Source organism: Polyodon spathula, chromosome 7 (assembly GCF_017654505.1).
Source record: "Polyodon spathula isolate WHYD16114869_AA chromosome 7, ASM1765450v1, whole genome shotgun sequence".
NCBI lineage: Eukaryota > Metazoa > Chordata > Actinopteri > Acipenseriformes > Polyodontidae > Polyodon > Polyodon spathula.
This window is the reverse complement of record NC_054540.1, coordinates 13,143,536-13,165,746: the sequence shown is the minus strand read 5'-3', so window position 1 is coordinate 13,165,746 and position 22,211 is coordinate 13,143,536. Positions and strand designations below refer to the sequence as shown.

Genomic DNA, 22,211 nt, shown 5'->3' with positions numbered 1-22,211 from the left:
TCGTTAAAAGTAAAATTATATGCTTATATTCCAGAAACAAGAATACTACTTACAGTTTTGAAAAATGTTCAGTACAAAGGCATTTTATGACATCGTCCATTCATTAATGAGATCATTCAATTGTAAATGTTTTAAAGAATAAGTGACAAAAATGTTTTACAAAATCTATGCAAGCCTTTGCCACATAGATTTCCATTATTGGGGAGGGACAGAAGCCCAGTCTCTAAGCTTGTGCATTGTCCTCTGTACCAAATATGAATCTAATTAATACATTTCTTTAAACATCTGTAGCAACAGCTGCATTATATTGCTATAAGGTCTAACACCATTTATTATTTATTATTATTATTATTATTATTATTATTATTATTATTATTAGTAGTAGTATACATTCATAGTAGAGTAGTATATCATCATCAGTATCATACATCGTCAGAATTAGTATTAAAATCTTGTCTTGTTCATGTTGTCATTAAATCCTACAGGAATATATATAAGAACCCCTGGCCTAAGTAGTGAAATTAAGTATTTTGGTGTTGAGTTTCCTTTAAATATTCCTTAAGGGGGAGGGGAGACTGTGATCTGGTTGTGATTTGGGGGGGGGGGGGGGGGGGGGGGTTGAGCAAAGGATAGCTCCTTCCAGTAAAAGGAAATCTTGCAAGCTGGTGGTAAGATCGGGCAATAAAAGCAAGTAAAACAGGTCTTAAATCGCAGTCATTAGTTAGCCACGGATTTACTCCAGTTCCACAGAAAAAGCAGGACTCATGTGGGCACTCCAGATTCTCCTCTGCTTGGCGCTGTTGGTTTACACAGGTACGTTTGGCAGTGTCTTCTTGTAAAGTAATGCTTTAAATTCAGCTTTTTAATTTCATTTTACTTTACTATAAAGATTCCTTAAACAAAAATATGTATCCTGTATATCACAATACTGTACATAACACAAATATTGTTGTAAAACACCAATGCGGCAACGCTGTTTTACATATTTAATTATTCTAATAAACTTTTCTTAGCAGTCAGCATTGATCTTTCTGACTGCTTTTTAATGCATTATTTAAAAAACATGACAGTTTTGCTACGCGAGTTTGATAATGTTGCATTGCAAGTTACAGAATGTTTGCATTGGATACAGTCATGTCTTCATCAAATTTTGGCTTGAATAGAGCACAAAAAATCGTATTGTGAAAATACAGTATCTACAGTAAACAAAGTTTTTCTACTGACAATACATATGCTACTTTTCTTGAGTGACATTTATCCAGGACAGGCTGATGCAGTTTGAAAATAAGTAAGGCTGTAAATGTATCTGATTTCTAGCCGATACCCTATTCTGAAGACATGCAGTTAGTATGTGTATACTCATTTTAATAAGGATTTTTTAAAACTTTTTTTTTATTTTAAATGAATTTTCTTAAATTTGGAACCAACAGCATGTCTTAGGAAGATTATTATATGCATACATGAATTGCGGTTAGATAACAAGTTTTTTAAATAATATTTGAATGTATGGTTTGAAGTTAAGATCAAAACATACTGTAGCGATCTGGGTTCCCGCCTTCCCCCGTGCTACAATATGTTACAGTATCTATAATTACAATTGCAAAGGAAATAACACAACCCACCTTAACACACTGCTGTTAATTGTATACCTGTTGGAATGCGTGGTTCACAGCTGGTAGCCTAGAGAAAGGGGTTAACGTTTTCATGGAAACAAGCCTATTAGAAAACTATTAAAGTAGCAAATATCCACCTATAGATAATAGTTTACTGGATCAAGTGTTCACAAACTGTATATGAGAAACCATGTATGGTTTGTGTGCGTTTCCTTTTATTCTAACAGTTATTTCGCATTGATACATAAGTATTTCAAGCAACGTGCTCTTTGAAAACAGACGAACTGTAACCCCCCCCCCCCCCCCCCCCCCCCCCCCCCCAAAAAAAAAAAAAAAGTTTTTAATCTTAAATATAATTCTATGTGTCGGTTAACTGCACCCACCTAATGCTGTGCCTTCGGTGCACCCGGACAGCCCCATTGTTTTATGATTGTACAATGCGTATATAAGGCAGTGTTATCTGTAAGGGTAGCAATATTGACTAGTACGTTCCTTGGAAGTACTAGTATGCGCGTGTGTGTTTGTTGTTTATGCTCAACATAATCCCACCAGTTTGCAGGTATGCCAGTGTGTCAGGTTTGAAAGCTTTCTGTTTGTAATAAAGAAGTAAACGCATTGCAGCAATGATGCTTGTGACCATGTGTCAAATCATCTGGCTAAAACAGCAGTTTAGCATAAATACAGTTTATAAATAAGTAGAACTACACTGTCTTTAGAATGAGCTATTACTTTTACTTAATTTTTGCAAAATTCTGTTTTCCATACAATGTGTATATATATATATATATATATATATATATATATATATATATATATATATATGTATCTCAACAAAATACAGTATATCTGATTGCATTATTACCAGTATATTAGAGAGCGTTGCCACTATATTGGGTAGGGAGTTTTGATTTGTTGATTTTCTTAAGTGACCCAAGCATACATGCCAGACAAAAATGTCATCTTGGACTTCTTCATTCATTAATGACAGACGTATCTGCTATAGGAATGGATTTAAGCACAGTCATTCTGTCTGTTTTGGGTTTATGCCCCAACTGGTAAGTCTTAACTCAAACTTCATTTTGCAGAAAGTAGGGGTGCAAAGAGGAATGCTCTTCAAGATTATGAGATGAGTGAAGGAGTCTACTTGAACAGAACAAATAGGCTCCTGTCCAAAAGGAAAGCCCTTAGTGAAGTAAAGTGTGCGAAGTGGTGCAGCAGGAACAAGGACGTGTCTTTTGTATGCAAGTAGGTATTCTCAATTATGATAATGCATGGATAACTATATGGATTAATGCTGTTTTTATGAGCAAATCATACTTTTGCTACTTTCGCTGGGTTGCTCACAGAATTCAATTGTTTTAAGCATACTTTCTTTTCATACATTGTACATTGTACTTGTTATATAAAACAAATACTCAAAAATTGTCATTGGGAGCTGTGTTTGCTGGCTATAGTCATTTGTGGAATAACTACAGAATTCTATGAACGTTCATTTTTTTTTTTTTTTTTTTTTTGTGATCCTTACTGATTCAAATCTGGTGGTAGTTTTTAAATATTGGAGGCTTATTACATATGTCTTTGTATAGACATTCTTTACTTTCAAATCCAAGTAACGAATATTTAACATACAATCATGGTATTCATTTATTTTCCTCCAGTGCTGTTTTGGCATATTTGCCTTCATATTCTTCCCTTAGTTGGAAGGCTGGCTGCAAGATTCTGAAGCCAGGTTGAGGCTTTTATTCTCCTATTAAGGAAATCCTGAATGTTTACACTGAAGTCTATCCTTCTGGGAGAAGTAGAGTAGAACCAGTTACATTTTCTTATGCTTCTAGGGGATACAATATAGGAATAACACCACTTTGGAATGTATTGCATTAGACTTGAGAGTTATATGGTGTCCATGTTAACTATTTGTATGTCTACAGGGCTTTCTATTACAACAAGAAAGAAAATAAATGCCACTTGCTACCATTTACCAGCAAAACCCCAGGTGTTAGAAAAGAAATGGACTTTCGATATGATCTTTATGAAAAGAAAGGTAATTGTTGTTATTGACTTTAAATCTCTGACTATTACTCATTACATCTCTCTAAGCATTTCCCCTGCCCCCTGTACCTAAGCCTTAAATAGTGTGAATTATTAGAAACTTCAGTATAAATAGCAATAAAGAACACTGTAAAGCAAGCTCAATGATGTATGCAGGGTTAGTTGTACTACTTTATTTTGTCCCTGCACCTTTTAACTTTGATAATTTGGATATTTTTTATGATTCAGCTGTTTGCTTAAAATCAATTGTTTATTGAAACCTATTATAACCCAGTATGGATGTCACAGAATCAACTAAATACAAATTTTGTATAGATTATGTAAGGGAGTGCATCATTGGGAATGGATCAAACTATAAAGGGATGAAGACTGTTACAAAAACTGGCCTGAAGTGCCAGGCCTGGAGTTCTATGGTGCCACATGAGCACAGGTAAGAAGAGTTCTTTTGTTTATCAAATGGAATTATGGTTGGCTTTTGCAAACATTCGGGTTGGTTCTGGTTTCTACTGCTACCACACAAAGCTATTTTGTTCTATAAATCTACCTTTCCCAGAGCTTGTCTTGGGTGTCCTGCCAGGAATGAACAGCCTTCCTCATTACACAATAAAAAGGCAGAATTAAAGTAAATGGTATTATAAGGATTATGGAAGCAATTATACTACTTTTATTTTTAATTAATGAGAAGTATGTATTAAGTTTACATTATTCAAGGATTGGCATTGAAAGATTATTAGTAATCAGAAATACAGTTATTGCAATTATACATGATATAATGGTCATCTAGTTGAAACATAGTTACAGCATAGATGTGCAGTGTCTACCTGAACTGGGGGTCGTTCTTTCAGGAACAGGAGTGGAGGATGTCATCTGGAATCTCCCAAATAGCCCAATAAATGTATCTAGGTCCAGCGTTTTTATTTGCTCCAACTCTATCACCCCATGTACTTTAAACCTTTGCTATGCAATCTGCCATGTACACAGACTTGATAAGACCAGTTTTAGCAAAACCAGTGGCTTGTTATTGTGAGCATTCATAACCCCGTATTTCAAGCATACAGTTTTACCCTTCAGTGTAAAACAAGAATTTTGTTTGGATTTAATTAAAGAAGCTTGAACTCAATCGACACTGTGGTTCAGTACTTGCAGTGAGTCTCTACATGTTGGTAATAGCGGATCATGGGTGCAATATGAGCTCAAGCTATTGTGTAATTGCTCATTTGGGAAAATTACACTTTTTAATTAATCTGAGTTACTGGCAGTGGCTATCATGCCATACCACAATATTGTGCACATATGGCACAATTTTATTAACAATTTCAAGAATAATTTTAACCAACTTTGATGTATTATTAATTTGAGTCTGATTTATTTCCAAAAGGCTCAAATTTTTATTGCACTGACTATATTAGACATTATTGTACACAGTAATACATTCATTGAATAATTTTTTTGGGGGTGGACGTTGACTGCTATTTAACACAAAATGGTGGCTGTAAGTGTGTGTGTGTGTGTGTGTGTGTGTGTGTGTGTGTATGTGTGAAATCCACTATATATATATATATATATATATAAAGGGTGAAACCTGGGTGAAACCTGGTGCTCTGGCAAGTCTACTTTTGCCAAGGGCTTCTGGGCGAATCCTGAAGTTGGCACTTTTTTTTGTCACTCGCCGCGTCCTATTGGACGAATTTAGTTTGTAGCTTTATGAAGAAACAGAAACCCTAGATGGAATTATTTTTACTCACTGAAGCCCATCTATTATTTAAGCAACAGAGCCCGTCGATGCAGGCTCTACTGTGTGGTAGATGACCGCGATTGGAATTATACATCCTGAGCTGTAGGCGAGGGCGCTAACGAAAGTCAAGGTCATCTACCTCACAGTAGAGCTCGCATCAAGAGGGCTCTGTCACTATTAGAAAGTGGTGTATTTCTTTATTTTCTCTTAAACTTTAAAACCTCTATTTACCTTGAACTTCTGATATTTCACTAGGTAACCTTCTGCTGTGGAAAAGAGTCCCTAACATAATTAGAATAGAAAAACGACACACGTAGTGAACATGTTATTATAAAAAGTTGGCACTTTGACTGGTTTGTTTTGAGGGAGGGTGTTGTTTGGATCCAGCTGATGACAGAATTGTGGACCAATCATGCCTTTCCTGTTGATTTGCTCTCCAGTAGCTGCAAATGATTTGAAATTTACAGTTAGTAACATCAACATTCCAGCGGACATCTATGCAAAATAGAAGCCTGCTAGATCTGAAAGTTAATTAGCTGTTCACACTCAATCGTTCTAATATTTTATATGTGTGTGTGTGTGTGTGTGTGTGTGTGTGTGTGTGTGTGTATATATATATATCTATATATATATTAGATATATATATATATATAGCTTATATAATATATATAATATATATATATAGTATAGCAGTCATGAATTTCTAGCCATCTCTTGAAACAACTGTCTCAGTTAGGAATATAACTTTATACTTCACTCCAAGCTGTTAGGCTTGTCTGGATAGCCAACCAAGATAAGTCTCATTCCACTATCCTATTTGGTTATGTTGGCAGCATAACCTACAGTACATGTACATGACATGTGAATGCATTTAAATGAATGTCCTTTATAAGACTATTAATGTCTAGTAGACATGTCTTCCATATGCTTTATAGACACAGTGGTTTATTTTGAGCTCTGTCTTTCTCTTCGTAGTTTTATTTGGAAGAGGTAAAGAGTCAGACAGAGGTCAGGTTCCAAATGAAAAGGTTACATGCAAATTGTATTTGTAAATGTTTGCAGGTGGTGATGCTATGGGCAGTATTTTAAATGTAGGAAAATGAAGGGGGAGGTGGGTGGAAAGTAAACAGAGGACCATTTAAGATTTATTAGTATGTGGGCTGAGAGAGCCTTCTCTTAGTCTGTATTTCTTATGGGAAGCCAGGACTTCACATTTCTGACTAATCTCAGGGTTTTTTTTTTTCCCCGTTTTCTCCATAGAATGTACTGTTGATGTATTTACTGCATCAGAACATATTTTTATTGAATGCCATACGTAGTGTACAGTCCCATGGGACTGCTTCAGTATTATTTGTAAGAAAGGTTCTCATTCCAAATGCCAATTGAAGTCCTGTTTGCTCTATATTACACTGTATTATTTATGACCTTCATGCTCTTATACTTTTACTGTCCTTTTAAAACCAGCTTTTTGCCTTCAAAATACCTGGAGGGTAATTACTGCAGAAATCCAGACAACGAGGCTTCAGGACCCTGGTGTTTCACTACAGATCCTGACATCCGCCACCAGTCATGTGACATCCCTCAGTGTTCAGAAGGTGACTTATTTAATTTACTCCCAATGAATTACCTGGAATAGGCCAATTAAGTGCAATATCTTGTCTTTAAAGGTGAATGTATTACAAGCATGCTGCTGGGACTATGGGAGGGCCTCTGACCTTGGGATAGGATGGGCAGTTGCGCTTCATGGGTACTGTAATGTAATTTGAGAATAGAGGTAAGCAACTGACGAAATGAAAATAAATTAATTGAAATTGTATAGGCATTGGAGGCTTTGAACCCAAAGGGTTCTGTGGGTGTGGGGTAGTGTGTTAAGCAGGCAGCACCTGCCTCAGTGTTATAATGGTAAAATAAACCAATATAGGCAAGACAAAGAAGTTAGAACATATTTTACATTATGTGGCTTATGTCTGAATTGCTGTTTCATAATTTTTCTTGAGATAAACAGGAAAGGAAAACAAAATCACAATAAGTGATTGCTCTGGATTAAGAATGTTATCATACAGTAGAACACATCTGTCCTGTGCACACTACTTCTGCAAAACTACTTCTCTTTTTCAATGTTACCGTATTAGTTTTGGATATGCATGGTGGAGTGGGGTGTCATTGAAGGGACACAGTCTCTTTTAAATGGAATTTCAGCAAGAAAATATTGTGTTATATATACAGTAAGAACAGAAGACCTGTGTAAGTGTTGGGAAATAGGCAGGTTTCATTGCAGGGACAGAGAATGAAGGTAAGCTAAAAATGTTCCTCCTAACCAAAAGCAACTGAAGGAAAAGTCTTCATGGAAAAAAGAAGAATTCTTATCTGAAAATGAAACCATTTGTTACTACAGTACTTGTTTTTCATCTGCTTCATATATTGTGCAATACTCATGTGGAAATGGTTTGTTAAATTTCACATTTTGGTTTGTGATCGTTTATCACAGAATTCTAAAACAAACAGTTTTTCAATTTGAAACCATCAAACCATGACCGTTTTCTCTGTTGGAATTACGCATATCCCTCTAGATGTGAGTGTTGTGACATCATCTTGAAAACCACAAGATGGCTGTGCTGAAATTCTAGAATAATTTGAGAGGGATTTCAAGAGCTGCTAGTTTTATGGCCTTTATATCAAAGTGACTTGGGTAAAATGGGAAAAATTATTTTCATACTCACTTGACTTTTTTTTTTTGTTTTTTAAGTGAAATACAGCACATAATTAACACAATAATTAATAAAAATGTGTGTATTTTATAACCTGCACATAATGAAAAAATCTATTTGTCTTTTTTTTTCTAGATGAGTGTCTGACTTGCAATGGGGAGAATTACAGAGGGTCAATGGACCACACAGAAACAGGGAAGGAGTGCCAGCGATGGGACCTGAACCGGCCCCACAAACACGTGTTCCACCCCAAACGGTGATTGCGCTTATGTGAAGTCAGACAGGAAGGACTATGTCAATTAGTTAAGCAATCTTGCTAGGGGAGATGTACTTTTTAAAAAAAAAATCGTATGAACCTAGATTTTGAATTCAAATCACACTTCTAGTTGATAATTACTCACTTTGAAGCATATTTTCTTCCACATTTCTTAGTTGATTTGTATGCCCGTCTAATGTGGTTAAACCAAAGCAAAAACACACACACACACACACCCATATAATTAATACACATGTTTGAATATAAACATTTAAATGTCCAGGCTTTCTCTTTGCCTTCCATTCCCTCAGGATTAACCTCTGAGACAAAAAGCAAACAGTGGGCAATATTTATTTGTTCATATAAGGGTGAACATTGAGAAAACCCATCTAGATTTCTTCAGTTTCTAAGTGGTAAAAATTTAAATACATGACCCAGAGTCATGATCAAAATTAAACTGTATTTTGTAACCTGAGCTTTTAATTAAATTCACTTTTCCAGCTGTCGAGCTTTCTGAGAGAATGTGATGGTGTTTATTCATTTTATACAGCATACGTAATAGAGCTTTTCTGAAAGTTATACAATTCTGACTAAATGAGTCCAGGGCACATTATTGGTTAGCCTTTTACAAATTTGATTAGACTCATCAGGCATCAGTACCTGGATGCTCTTCTATGCTAGTTCTCAGTGTTAACCCTAGTCTAACAAATTTCAGGTGCTACCTCTGTCTGAAATTTTTAGATAAACAAACCCATTAATTGAGATTTACAGACAGATGGGGGAGAACTGCACATGCTTTATTATTTTAAATGTTGTGACATGTTTAGTACATACAAGCTATAAACATGTACTAAGCATGCCTAAACATTTACTAAACATGTCGTCCTTTTGCAGATACCCAGATAAAGGACTGAATGATAATTACTGTCGTAATCCGGACAAAAAACTGCGGCCGTGGTGCTTCACTCTGCACCCCAACACTACTTGGGAATACTGCAGTATTAAAGTCTGTGGTGAGTCACCATTCAATTTATTGCTTCCTTTTCCTGCGTTCACTCCTTACAGCCAACATCTGAATAATGTTAGTGGGAAGATTGTTTATTATACAGATGGAATGTGATAGGAAGAGTCTCACTTTTACAGATGATCAGAAGTTTATTTTGAAAAACAAATAAATACCATAAATAAAATCAAAGTAGCATCAAATTTCAGTTTCTTTTCTTTGTTTATACTGTTCCCTTTTTGTGATACGGTGTAAAGGTGCTTTTATTTGAGTTCAGGAGCTTCTCTTTGGTTCCAGTTACCTGGCATAGATAAATTAGATGTAAACTAGATAAGTCAAAGTATTGTTATAGAAGATCTAGTGGTCTGTCTCTTAGTTTTCCTGGCAATACACTGCTGTGCACTTTCATGAATTGGCACCTCATCCCATTGAATTGAATGGAAAGGCAAGGGCTGGATGTGAACCGCGAGGAGATTCATTAAACACTACAGTAGGTGCTTAATCATCTAAAGACACTGGTTGATCTAGCCTATATTACAGTACATGTGTCTATGGCAGGTAACTAGATGTGAGGAAGAGCTCCTGAACTCCTTGACAATATAAACCACTAATGACTGAGCACCATGAAAAGGTGCACCCTGGCTTGCTTGCATTATTTAACATCTTTGCAGCCTCAGGACATAGATTTGATATCCCAGAGTTTCTTCCATTTTTTTTTTTGACATGCTGCCAGCTTGGCAGTCCTCCATTATGCAAAGCATTAAACTGCTTTTCTGGCTGATTACATATTATGCAAACTCTTAGCTACCAGGAAAGTCTTATTAATGAAATAAAAGCCAGTTGAATATATTATGCAAAATATTCTGTTTGTTTTTGTCAAACAAAAGGTAACTTGGCTGGCATATGTACAGTACAATTACCATATAGATCACCATTCTGGTATCACAACAGGAAAACACAAACATGCACTGTGCATGTGTAAACAATTTCCTGACAAGTTTGTCTTAATATGCCCCAGTGCTGTGATCATGTATGGTGAGCTTCTAATGGTTTTTGACATCTGTATTACAAGATGGATTGCATAGTTAGCTGCAGGGGACAAGAACATACCAACTTTCCATCTCTGATGAATGACTAAGCCCTAGACACACACAATTTTCTTTTGAGCTAGAGGTTAAGTTCAAATGTCGTTGTTTCACCAGAATTACAAGCAAGTCTGGGATTTAAACTCTCAAATCTATGGCACTTCTATATAACCGAGGAAAAACACAAAGTTATTACCTAGCCAATGAGGTAAATAGCCTGCTATAGAAAGATAAATATATTTTGTACATCTGCTAAAACATGCAAACCCTGATGATTGTGTGACGTACAATTCTCAGTGATGGAGAAATGTCTTGTTTTCTTACCAGCTGAAAGTGTAAAATCTGATCCAGACACGACTACACAGTGCTTCCAAGATCAAGGGGAAAAATACAGAGGCACAGTTAACACAGCACCCAATGGAATTAGGTGCCAGAGGTGGGACTCACAATACCCACACATCCATTCCTATACACCCCAGAATTACAAATGCCAGTAAGTATGTTGACATAACTCCCCACCAGCTTTACAGTGTGGGCTCATTCTTGCTTATAAACTGGAGCGTATACTTAATGATCTTCTGTTTAGAAATCCTTTCGGTTCCAATAGTGTCTTCTTACTCAATACCTATGTGTTGAAACTCAACCAACCTAATCAAGAGGGGAATTATAATCTTCTAAAAGTAAAATAGAACTGTGTTTTTCCGATAATGAATGACCATTTTTAAAACCGTTTCTCAGAGATCTAAAGGAGAATTACTGTAGAAATCCTGATGGTGCTGAACTACCATGGTGCTTCACAACAGATCCCAAAGTGCGAGTCGCCTTCTGCACCCACATCCCACGGTGCGGTACAGACACTCCTGATCCCGAAGGTAAGAAAGTTAAATGAGGGTAGCCAAAGAAATGTTGATGTAATTACAGGTCTGACTTTAAAGTAACATGGGATACTACCAGATAGAAGCATGTGGCTTGCAGTGTTCGGGTGTACAGGTGATGCAGGTGCTCCAACAGCGACAGAAACAAAGGTTCAAAACAGTTCTTTATTTTTCTTTTTGTTCTCTGTTTGAGACTGTGACATGATAATGCTGGCTCTACAAAACAGTGGGTATTGCCAGCGTTTAAACCACGGGGTTCAGTCCCGAAATAATAATACAAGAAACAACACACAACACAGACAAGGCCACAGTGAATGCTCTGAATGCAGGTGCAGTGAAAGGTAATCACAGTGATATTGTGCAGTGTAGTCTGGGCTTGATGATGGCATTGTAACGACAGCTAATGGATCATGTTTAGCCATCTAGCAGTGACAAGCACAGACAGTTAGTTTTACACAGTTTCCTTTTTCAGTCAATCTCATAACCACATCAGAGGAGCAGATTACATCGTCACATCCCCAATTATACACTTAGTCACGCCCCCTTCGATAGCTAATTCAGTCATGTCTCCTCCAATCTATTACTGACACATCACATACCGCTTTAGGGTGATGACTTCGGCATTGTGACTCCACCCCCTTCATTAATAGCTGGCTTCCGACTGACCCTGGAATAAACTGCCAGACCAACCAGTAGGAGGCACTCTGTTCCTGTTAGACATCACTCGCAGATTGTGAGGGAGATTGTTGATTTTGATTCATTCGCTGTCTGTCACAGTGGAATATTCTGCTGTATGTTAAACTATATTTAAATAATGATTGAATGTTGGACATTTTTGGCCCATTGTAAGGGGTGCAAAATTTTAACGTCAATGTGCATGGAATGCTAGCATTACCAATAATATCTTTGGTAGGCATGTTCTTATTTTAGATTTCGTATGGTAATTAAAGCCACAGCTTTGCAGAACAAATGTTTGTGATGTGAATGCTGCATTAAATATTAATTATAAAAAAATTAAGAAGGAAATTTTGAGTAGAGTATGTATATGGCTTTTACAATAATAAACTTGGGTTGATGGAAGTATTTATATTTGGGCTAGTTAACAATGGCATGGATTTGTAATATATGTTTTCCTAGTACACTGTTACAATGGCACTGGTGAGGACTACAGAGGACACATGTCAAAAACAAGATCTGGTTTTCCATGTGCAATGTGGGACGAGAGCCTCAAAAGCAAAAGGTAATTGTGTTGCCTTTTGGGTCATGAGATTTTGCGAAATGTAATAGATCTAGGTATCTTAACATGACCAGAATCATCTCTTTTTTAGGATTCTCAAGAACAAGGTAGCAGTATTATTTTTATGAATAGCTTTTTGTATGATGTAAGCAAATGTATGTATTCCTCTGTCAATAGGATCACTGTATACATCTAAACCACAATTTAGGTTCATGCTTATCATCAGATATCTTGTTTTTTCTACTGTATATCTTCGGTCAGTATTAGTTTCTACAATTAAAAAAAAAAATGCTTTGAGCTGATAGATCAGTTTTCCACATATTGTGGAGTAGATTTTTTTAAACTCAAGTCCTAATTCACACTTTTTTTAATGGAACCATATCAGCTTGCAGAGCTTTTGAAATATGTACAGATGTGTAACTGTCAGTGTGCTATACCCCCGCCATTAACATTAAAGATGTGCAATGAACGCTACTATGCTAAACACTTAATCTTTGGTTTTGCTTCAGTTGAAATGCCTTGCTGTGCATCATACAAACAGACATGTCTACAACAACTGTATTTAGCACAGTCGGAGCATGAAGGAGTGCCACTGAAAGCCAGTATATATCATATTTCAGCTTGCAGAACTGCTGGATAGAGACCAGGCATCCTGATGTTCATATCTTGTTGGGTCATATTTTTTGGTCTTGCAAAAATAAAACCCTTGCACAAATCAACTGAAAAAAATCATTGACATTACAATGTTAATAGGTGTCTAAATGTTGTTTTTAAACATTGCTTCGTGTATATATAAAAAAAGGCAGATTGCACAGCTGGATGAGTATCTTAAAGGAATAGTTTATGACCTATTGGGAATTCTGAAAATCTGGCCCAGTCCCCTCTGTCAACTGGGATCAAAGCCAACCAGCTTCCTGGTTAGGCTCAAGTCCAGCACCTCTGCACAAAGAAGTAAGAAACTCAGGCTTTTGTGCTGAAACGCTTTTGACAGTTATGCTGCATTCACAAGACAACTGTCTCTAAACTGTTCTTCAGGGCCAAACCAAAATCTATTATGTCTAATAATAATCTTCAATTGAAATTACTATGGCAATGTGAACAAAATATTTGATTCCTTTATTCCCTTGAGTAGAATGCAAATAGTGCAAACACAATCTTGCTATTTATGATACTTGCCAAATGCATTTTGGAACAAATTTATAGTTTCTTTGAAAGAAAACACGAAACTTATATTTACTCATTCAAATAATTTATCTATAGATATATATATATATATTATATATATATATATATATTATATGATAGATATATGCATTCCGATTAGGATTTTGTACGTCCTTTTATAACGTCCTTTATATAATGTAATATCAAATACATTGGTATTTAATTTCAGTTTGACTTTAAGTGAACAGTCAACAGCTGGTCTGCAGAAGAACTACTGCCGGAACCCTGATAAAGATAAACATGGCCCCTGGTGCTACACAAACAACCCCTCAATTCCTTGGGACTACTGTGATTTAAAGCGCTGTAAGTACTAGTCTATTGATTACCATAGTTTGTTGACAGTGTTGCAGCTAAAAAAGCTGCTAATTGGATTTCCTTATATGGCAGATTTTTGTTTTGTTGCTTACTATCCTGTTATCCCTTTCTAAATAGATAAAAAATTTTAATAGATAATATGATCTGGATGTATTCTTCTCATTTCGCAAGCTACAGAAATAAAACAATACTCACATTGGCTTAAGTAAGATAGAAGGATACTGGCCAAACATATGAAAGAGAATTAAGGAACATGTTCTTCAAAGCTTTTCCACATGGTGGTAAAGATTTATCTCTGTGAACTGTATTCTTAATTGTGTTCATTTATTGAAACAGTGTTGTGATTTCATGACATAATACTGGGGACATTTCCAGGGACTGGTTTTAATCTTGTATGCCGATCTTTGTATTCTTTGTTTTGTTTCTGCTAACCACTGTACTGTGCTTATCCAGTGGGTAATAATTGTACTTCTTGAATGAAATATGTAACCAGGTGGTTTTAATTTATTCTTTTTTTTTTTCCTAACGAGCATTTGAAGGGCTCAGTACGAACTCGATATATGCCTATTGGATGTTCAGGGGAAATGCAAAGACAAATGTAGTACACTTGTGTTTACATTGCTAATGAAAATGAATTGTTTGAGCTGTTGAAGGTTATTCATTAGGAACTGTGTGCCTGAATGTGATTTAAAAAAAACAAAAAAACAATGCATGAGCATTTTGTTACAAGAAATCATTCCACTCATATAGCTGTAAGACTAGAGAAAAGCTATGTGTTTATGTTAACGCATAGGATGCTTGATTTAATTCATAGAGAGTGGTGCTGCTGGAATTGAATTGGTGGTTTATGGAAATGAGTATGTCAAAATGTGTTCATTTTTTGTATTTTAAGGTGAAACGTCTGGGCCCAACATTACAGGAACACGTAAGTAAAGATATGAAGACTTGGAGTGTGGCTTTCTTAAAACAAACCTGCTATTTGGAAAATCCCAAGGAACTTGTTTGGGCACGTTGTCTGATCTTGACATTGTCTTAAACAAATCCTACAAGATTGTTCTTTTATTACCTAAATTGGACCAAACTGAACTCTTGTGTGTTTGTCCTCAAGAGTAGTTAGCATATCATAATAGGCCTAGGATTATTGTTGTTTGAAACTGGAGGTAATTAATGGTGAAATAATTAAGATTACACCATGTAACGATCAGGGATTTCTACATTTCGACACCACCTGCTGAAACTGAAGGCACAGGGGGATTGCTGTTCTATGTACTGTATGTGTATCAATTTTTATTTCATTTTTGTTTTTGTTTTTAAGTTCCTTCACAAGAGTCCTGTTTTGTTCATAAGAGAACCAGAATTGTTGGAGGTGCTCCAGTGAAAATTAAGGAAGCCAGCTGGATGGTTAGCATACAAAAAGGGTAATTTTGATCACTTTAATATATGAAATAACTTATTGTGATCTTGAAGCAAAAATACTAACTTAAAACTGATATACAAGGTTTTCACAGAACATAAGCTGATCATTTTGCTATAAAGCATACAAAAATATTTGTACTTCTTTTCAATTTGTTCTCTCTTTATTTCTGTGCACAGCAACGACCATTGGTGTGGTGGATCATTAGTAAGAGAAGAATGGGTTCTTGCGGCTAAACAGTGCTTCTCCTCCTGGTGACTACAATTAAATAATTTACAGTGTACATCCAGCATGCAACTTATCTGTGATATTATTTTATTTTAGGATTTCTGCAAAATGCTGCCCTCTATAGGATGTGAAAAGCAATAGCAGTATTGTAGTTATGTGCAGTGATGTGTGATTCTTGGCTTGAACAAGCAAGCTATAGTAGTGTCACCACTTAAAAACACAATGCTCAATAACAGTGATGTTATTTTTTATGTTAAAATCCAATGTGTTTTTTCTCATACCTTTCTACCTGACGTTCAAAACCATGTTATTCTATTATGTGTACAAATTATGTATTTTTATGTTGTTCTTTTATTTATAGGAGATTCCTGAGGTATATATTTTTTTATTTATTTTTTTATTTCCTTTTTTGTTTCAGCATACCCGATTTAACAGAATACAGTGTCTGGCTGGGTTTTCTTCATCTCAATGAAGCAGGAAGAGAGCTTTCAAGTAAACAGGTTCTAAGGATATCCCATCTTGTCTGTGGACCACTGGGCTCTGATCTAGTATTGCTGAAATTATCAGGGTATATATTTTGAAATGCTGAAAGCAATTTTTAACTAACCTTAACTCATATAAAAAGTAAAAAAAAAAAAAAAAAAAAATTGCTTAAGTGAGACTGTGGAACTATGTTCTTTTTTGTGTGTGTTTGTGCATTGGTGTTTTGAAATCAGTCCTGATATGTTGAATATATACATGTAATAGAATACACACATAGATCAATTATACCCCTCTGTTATTGAAAATATTATATTTAAATGCATTTTGAATAAATGACTTTTCTTTTAACTTAGGCCTGCTTGGCAAACGGAACATGTTCGCATAATTCAACTCCCTGTTGCAGGATGTGTCATTAAAGAAAATACCTACTGTACAGTTTATGGATGGGGAGAAACAAAAGGTGCACAACATCACATTGCTAAGTATAATCTAATAGAAAACACTCTGGTTACCTCTGTTCAAATATGCAATAGTCTTTCAGTACTAAAATGGTGTGTTCTGTTTATTTTAGGAACTGGATATGATGGCATGTTGAAAGCAGTGAAGTTACCAATTGTTGGGAATCAAATATGTAATGAATATCATAAAGGAAGGATTACAGTGGCAGAATCAGAGCTCTGTGCTGGGGGAAGGAAGGATGAAGGAGTATGTGAGGTAGGTATTTTCATTTTAAAAGCATATATTAGGGTAAAGAATTGGTCGTGCTTTTTTATGGGGCACATTTATAACAATAATTAACTAGTTTAAACAGTTTATTTAGTTACTATATATTAAACTATACACTAACACAATTTTATTTTTTAAATGATCTCATTTGCTATTGTAATCAGTTAGTAAACTAACAAAGTACCTAAATAAATAAATAAATAAATAAATAAATAAATAATAGACACAGAGATTTAAAATGAAGCAGAACATTGCTAATACATGAGTTTGACTCAAGGAAAGCTAGCATGATCAGTCAAACATGTGACCTTTTTATTTATTATCTGATAAATAACAATGATTGTTATGGAGTTTATAGTAAGAAAAAAGAAAACATCCTTTTGATTACTTTTTGTGATCAAGAATCACAAAAGTGTATGAAATAGCCCATGCACTCAAAAAAAAAAAAAATTCTTAAGTTTCCAAATTACTTTACCTGATTCATCCAAGTCAAGTTTACCCTAGAGACAGGTAGGTTATTAACAAAATATAGTGTGTATTTGCTTGTACTGCATGCAACATCCATCATAGGCCGAGCAATTAGCAGCATGGTCCAGGTTACTGCTGTTAAGGTACACTTGGTTCATGGGAATAGAGTTAAAGACTGGAAAACATTTCTACTAAAGGGTGGTTAACAGAGGTCTAAACCATATTTAATTTTGGTAATGCAGAATGTACTGTAACAAGTGCACACGATCATATCCAGGGATCATATCCAGGAGAGGGAAATGGTTACTAATCCTGCTTTTTAAAGTGTTGAATACAAATAAGCAAGTGTAAGAGGGGGTGTGGTTTATCTGCTGACAGACAGGGAGACGCACTGAGGTGCATTGACAACGACGCTCAGGCCCGCAGGATTCATTTACAGTAACAAAACCTTATAATTCTATCAGCAATGGCAGCTCACGGCGGACATACAAAATAATGTACAAAAGGCAAAATAAAACACTGGAAACAAACTACAAACCCCGACCCCAGCTATACGCACAGTTTGGTATCTTACAAAGTTCTGATCCCAGTTAAGTTGTACAGTGATCAGAGGATTTCAGTTTGCAGATTTCATTGTCCGGGCGAGCGTGGACGATGTTGCTGTGTCAGGCGTAACCCCTCGCAGCAGCCCAGAGGTGTGTAGCTGACCCTTTTTATAAAGAGACACTCCTCATGAAAGCGCTTGTCAATCACCAGCTGCTTTTTCCCCAGGACCAAACACAGCAAGTAGGATGTCCCAGATGGAGCGCCTGGCTCTCTCTACTTATTTACACAACAGTGTTTACAGAAAACAAACACAACCACCCTGAAAATAAACAAAACACAAAACAAACATTTCTCATGTGCATGGCCTCAGCTGTGCCGCAGTTTGTTTTCTAAACTACAGTTGTAAGAAGAAGAATGTAAGGACATGTTTCGCAATAATTATCTGTCTTTGAGAATGAACAAACTCTCTTTCTCTTTTTGCAGAAAGACTACGGGGGCCCACTGGTGTGTGAGGAACATGATTCTAAAGTAGTACAAGGTGTTAGTGTTCATGGCCGAGGCTGTGGTCGTCCTAACCGCCCTGGGATCTTTGTCAGTATACCATATTACACAGACTGGATTCACAAGGTCTTCAAAATACTATCAAGCCCTTAAAACTTTGTTGTATTATGAAAGTAATTTATTATCAAGTATGTTCAATCTTTTTGAAGGACATTTTGTTTTTTGATATTTTTCTTTTTACGTTCTTGACATCTGTGATGTTGTTTCAGTTGCATTTTTGAATGTAGGTTACTGTTTAAGAAAATCATAGTTTAAGATGTGGTTCAATATTTACAATTCCAAGAGTTGTTAATCTAGCATTACAACCAAGAAGCAAGAAACACAGAAATGAAATGATAAGGATAGCTTTGTAAAAGGGTTTTTATAGCATTCTGTGATTTGCAGAAGGAAGTGTGAGTGCCAAATCAATCAATCAATATTTATTTTATATAGCACCTTTCATAGTGGACCACCATCACAAAGCGCTTTGCAAGATGCAATAACAACAAGAAAATGTTCTGTGTTGTACTGCAAAGCACGTATGTCTCCCTTACACTTTGTAATTTTAGTTTTATTTCGAGTTTCAGTTTATATTTTTTGCGTGGTTTACACACAATTTGTTTCCAATTACTAGCACTCTTGAAAACCATGACCTATATCACTCAACACAGATTAGTTACATAAAATAACATTTTTAGAATCAACACAAATCTGAAATCAACCGATGTAACTTTCTTTTTTAATTTTGACTTTTCTAGAGTATATGAGTGAAAATGGACTGATTCAGATCATATGTTTGTAATATCCTCCTTTAATTACTTGAATGAATACAGTATCACAAAGAAAAAGATGTAGGACCCCCTTAGGAAGCAAGTTATTTTCAGTATTGCTCATAATCAAACATATAAGGTTTTTAGAAAGTTGTTTTAAGCTGTGGTTCAGCGGGAGCTTTGGAATTGGTTTTATAGATACAGTTGAGTCGATCGTAGACTTCATATTGTACAGCAGGTCTTATAGATCTCATATTTTTACTTTGAAATGTTATGTCAATAGGTATATAACTCCTACTTATGTAGTGGTAGATTTACAAAGATATGCTCTTGCATAGAATGGCTTTTGCCCAGTGACAATGTGTGCAGTTCTCTGCTTTATGAACATTACTCTCAATGGAGGTTTTACTTTACTATATAGAGGAGGGATTCAATGGTAATTTCAATGATCATATCTAATGAACTTATTTTTGTTTGGTACTGGTGTGTTGCATATCAATTTAATGTTCAATGTCATGGAATATATCTTTGTAATAAAGTACAGTGATTTTTTTTTTTTTTTTGCAAGCGTATTGACTTAGAAATAGTAGTGTGTGTTAGTCGTCAAGAAATTATGTTTGTTTTTTTGTTTGTTTTTTAAAATCTTTCTATTGAGCACCTGAAAGAAAAAATTGATAATGCATGGCTTTACTAGTTTTTCTGCTGGACAGAAAATGGTAGATGAATATAAGGTATCTCTAAAAAGAGTCAGTGCCTAAGTTAAGTTGACTCTAATCAAAATGTCAGAGGTGCTTTGTTGAGCCCATATTAAACAGTTACTGCATTACACGTATGGTGGTAGTCATAGCTTCTTGTTGCCCATGAATTTGTCTGAACACCCAGCAAACTGACTTTATAATCACATGCTGTATGTATTTGCTTTACCTAAGAATGTATATACAGTTCTCCCTTGTTGCTTTATCATTTGATAATGGAGTTAACTATAACTTTTCATGCATCGTTCACCTACAGTGCCAAAAAAAGAAGGTAATGTGTCAATAGACATTTATATAGGTGCTGCTTTTTTGTTTGACAATGGATCATTCATAACCTGATTAAGGTGGGAATATTTTAAACTTGTGTGCATTTTTGTAACTCTTTGTTGTATTTGTTAGTGTATTAAAATATTTTATCTACATTTGTAATGTATTTTGTTCAGATTTGATAACGGAAGTGAGTAAACAATGTCTGACTTGGCAGAAAGTGTTTGTTTCTGTTTTTGTCTGTCTCTCTCATATTTCCTGCTCATAAATGCAGGGGCAGAGGGCGGGGAGCGAATCGGTAACCATGCATACTGCAGGCGAGCGTCTTAAGTAAGCAGTAACCCACGACAGCCTATGGCCTCATGCCTCACAACACACCTAGGCATACATACAATATGTCTTAAAGCACACCCTGGTGTGGTTTATTGTGTTTATAAAATGGCTCTGTTTTATTTTATAAAAAGAAAACAAAAACAAAATGTAATTTTAAACTAAGTTTTATGTAATGTAAGAAAAAAATTAAATTGGTATCATAATGGCAAAAATGTTAGTATAAAAGCACATCGTGCATTGCCATGCATTATGGACCGTTTGGTTGTAATAGACAAACAGTCCATATTTCCTGGTAATACCCTCTGCCAGGTCTTATTGTTTACTTTTACATATATACAGTTCTCCTCATTTTAACCTCACCTCACCCACTGGACAGATTCTGTAAAGTCAGTCCATCACACACTAGTCACAGAACTACCATGCAAACCTCCCATACATACTGTCATTTCAACAGAAAGTATTAATTAAACCAAAATGTTTTGCTTCTCGTTCTCGTTTGCTTTATTAGTTACCTGTTTATTTCATCCAACCAAATCTGTATTCTATGACTTGAAATGTGTTATTAAAACATTCCAGATTTAAAATAATATCTATGTTTTAAGTTATCATACTGCAATTCTTATTTGATAAATTGTTTTGCAACATGCCTGGTAAGGAACTTTATTGTTATGGGAACAAATCGGTATTGCTGCCCCAAAAAAACAAAAAAACACTGTAATCAGAAGCCCCTTTCACACAGGCATGCTCTACCCAGATCGGAACCTATCCGGGTCAGGACCGGTGTCATGTGGGTCGGCTACGTGATTTCACACTGCTTTTGCTAAAGCAGGGTTGACCTGACTATCAAGACGCAAGTACACAATGCACGTATCAATGCCCCAGAAGCAGCTTGTTACAGACACTTCCATCCAACCATCAGCCCAAATTTTCATTAGAGAAAATGTTTCTTCATCCCTTCTGCAATCTGGCTGATGGTGTGTCTCAAGCAACAAAAATATGGCTAAACAGAAACATTCCTTGCAGAAGTGAAACCTTCACGCAGTGTGGCTGTTTGCTATTTCATCGGTTTATGAACGGCCATCATGCATTTTGTCTCCCACAACCAGGGTCAAAGCATGTTGACCCACATCCTGAGGTGGGTTGCTGGGACCCTGGTCACCCTGGGTATGACCCAGGTACGTGGTTACACACTACACAGGATTGTGACCCGGGTAGCCAGTGCCATTGTGAAAAGGGCTTAAAGTTCAGTGTACATGTTTTTAGTTACAATTAATTAAAGGGGAAAAACATAGGTCGGGACAAAATGTTCATGAAAATGTGCCTACTAAATAGCTGCAGTCATAAAAAATAACAATTACAAAGTTTCCTCATGTGTCCACTTGTGTAGCCATACTTCCTATTGAGAGTGAAATCAGGTGATTAGAAAATATATATTATATAAATATATACTCTATAATTTGTTGAACACAAAGGCATGTAAAAAAATTGTCAACTGAATTGCTGAAAACAGCAGTGGTTTATTCTAGCAACTCGATTGCCAATTGAAAACGTGTTCACGTGATTATGTAGTGAAACAATTAA

At 35.7% G+C, this 22,211-nt stretch overlaps 1 protein-coding gene across 1 annotated transcript; it reads left to right on the top strand.

The window, feature by feature from the left end:
* The first annotated feature begins 663 nt into the window (after nt 1-663).
* Nucleotides 664-20,452, top strand: LOC121318191 (hepatocyte growth factor-like). The gene is made up of 18 exons (XM_041254604.1): nt 664-813; nt 2,699-2,858; nt 3,542-3,654; nt 3,978-4,092; nt 6,862-6,992; nt 8,241-8,361; nt 9,256-9,374; nt 10,777-10,942; nt 11,188-11,321; nt 12,462-12,564; nt 13,955-14,088; nt 14,993-15,025; nt 15,416-15,518; nt 15,694-15,768; nt 16,161-16,310; nt 16,579-16,685; nt 16,797-16,939; nt 18,449-20,452. The coding sequence occupies exons 1-18, from the start codon at nt 765-767 to the stop codon at nt 18,617-18,619; spliced, it is 2,127 nt and encodes a 708-aa protein (XP_041110538.1). The 5' UTR covers nt 664-764; the 3' UTR covers nt 18,620-20,452.
* The last annotated feature ends 1,759 nt before the right edge of the window (nt 20,453-22,211 follow it).

Excerpts from the sequence above, each read along its gene's own strand:
- LOC121318191 (XM_041254604.1), top strand. The coding sequence starts at position 765 with ATGTGGGCACTCCAGATTCTCCTCTGCTTGGCGCTGTTGGTTTACACA. Across the intron at positions 6,993-8,240 it reads CATCCCTCAGTGTTCAGAAG|ATGAGTGTCTGACTTGCAAT; the intron begins GTGACTTATTTA and ends TTTTTTTTCTAG. Across the intron at positions 15,769-16,160 it reads AAACAGTGCTTCTCCTCCTG|CATACCCGATTTAACAGAAT; the intron begins GTGACTACAATT and ends TTTTTGTTTCAG.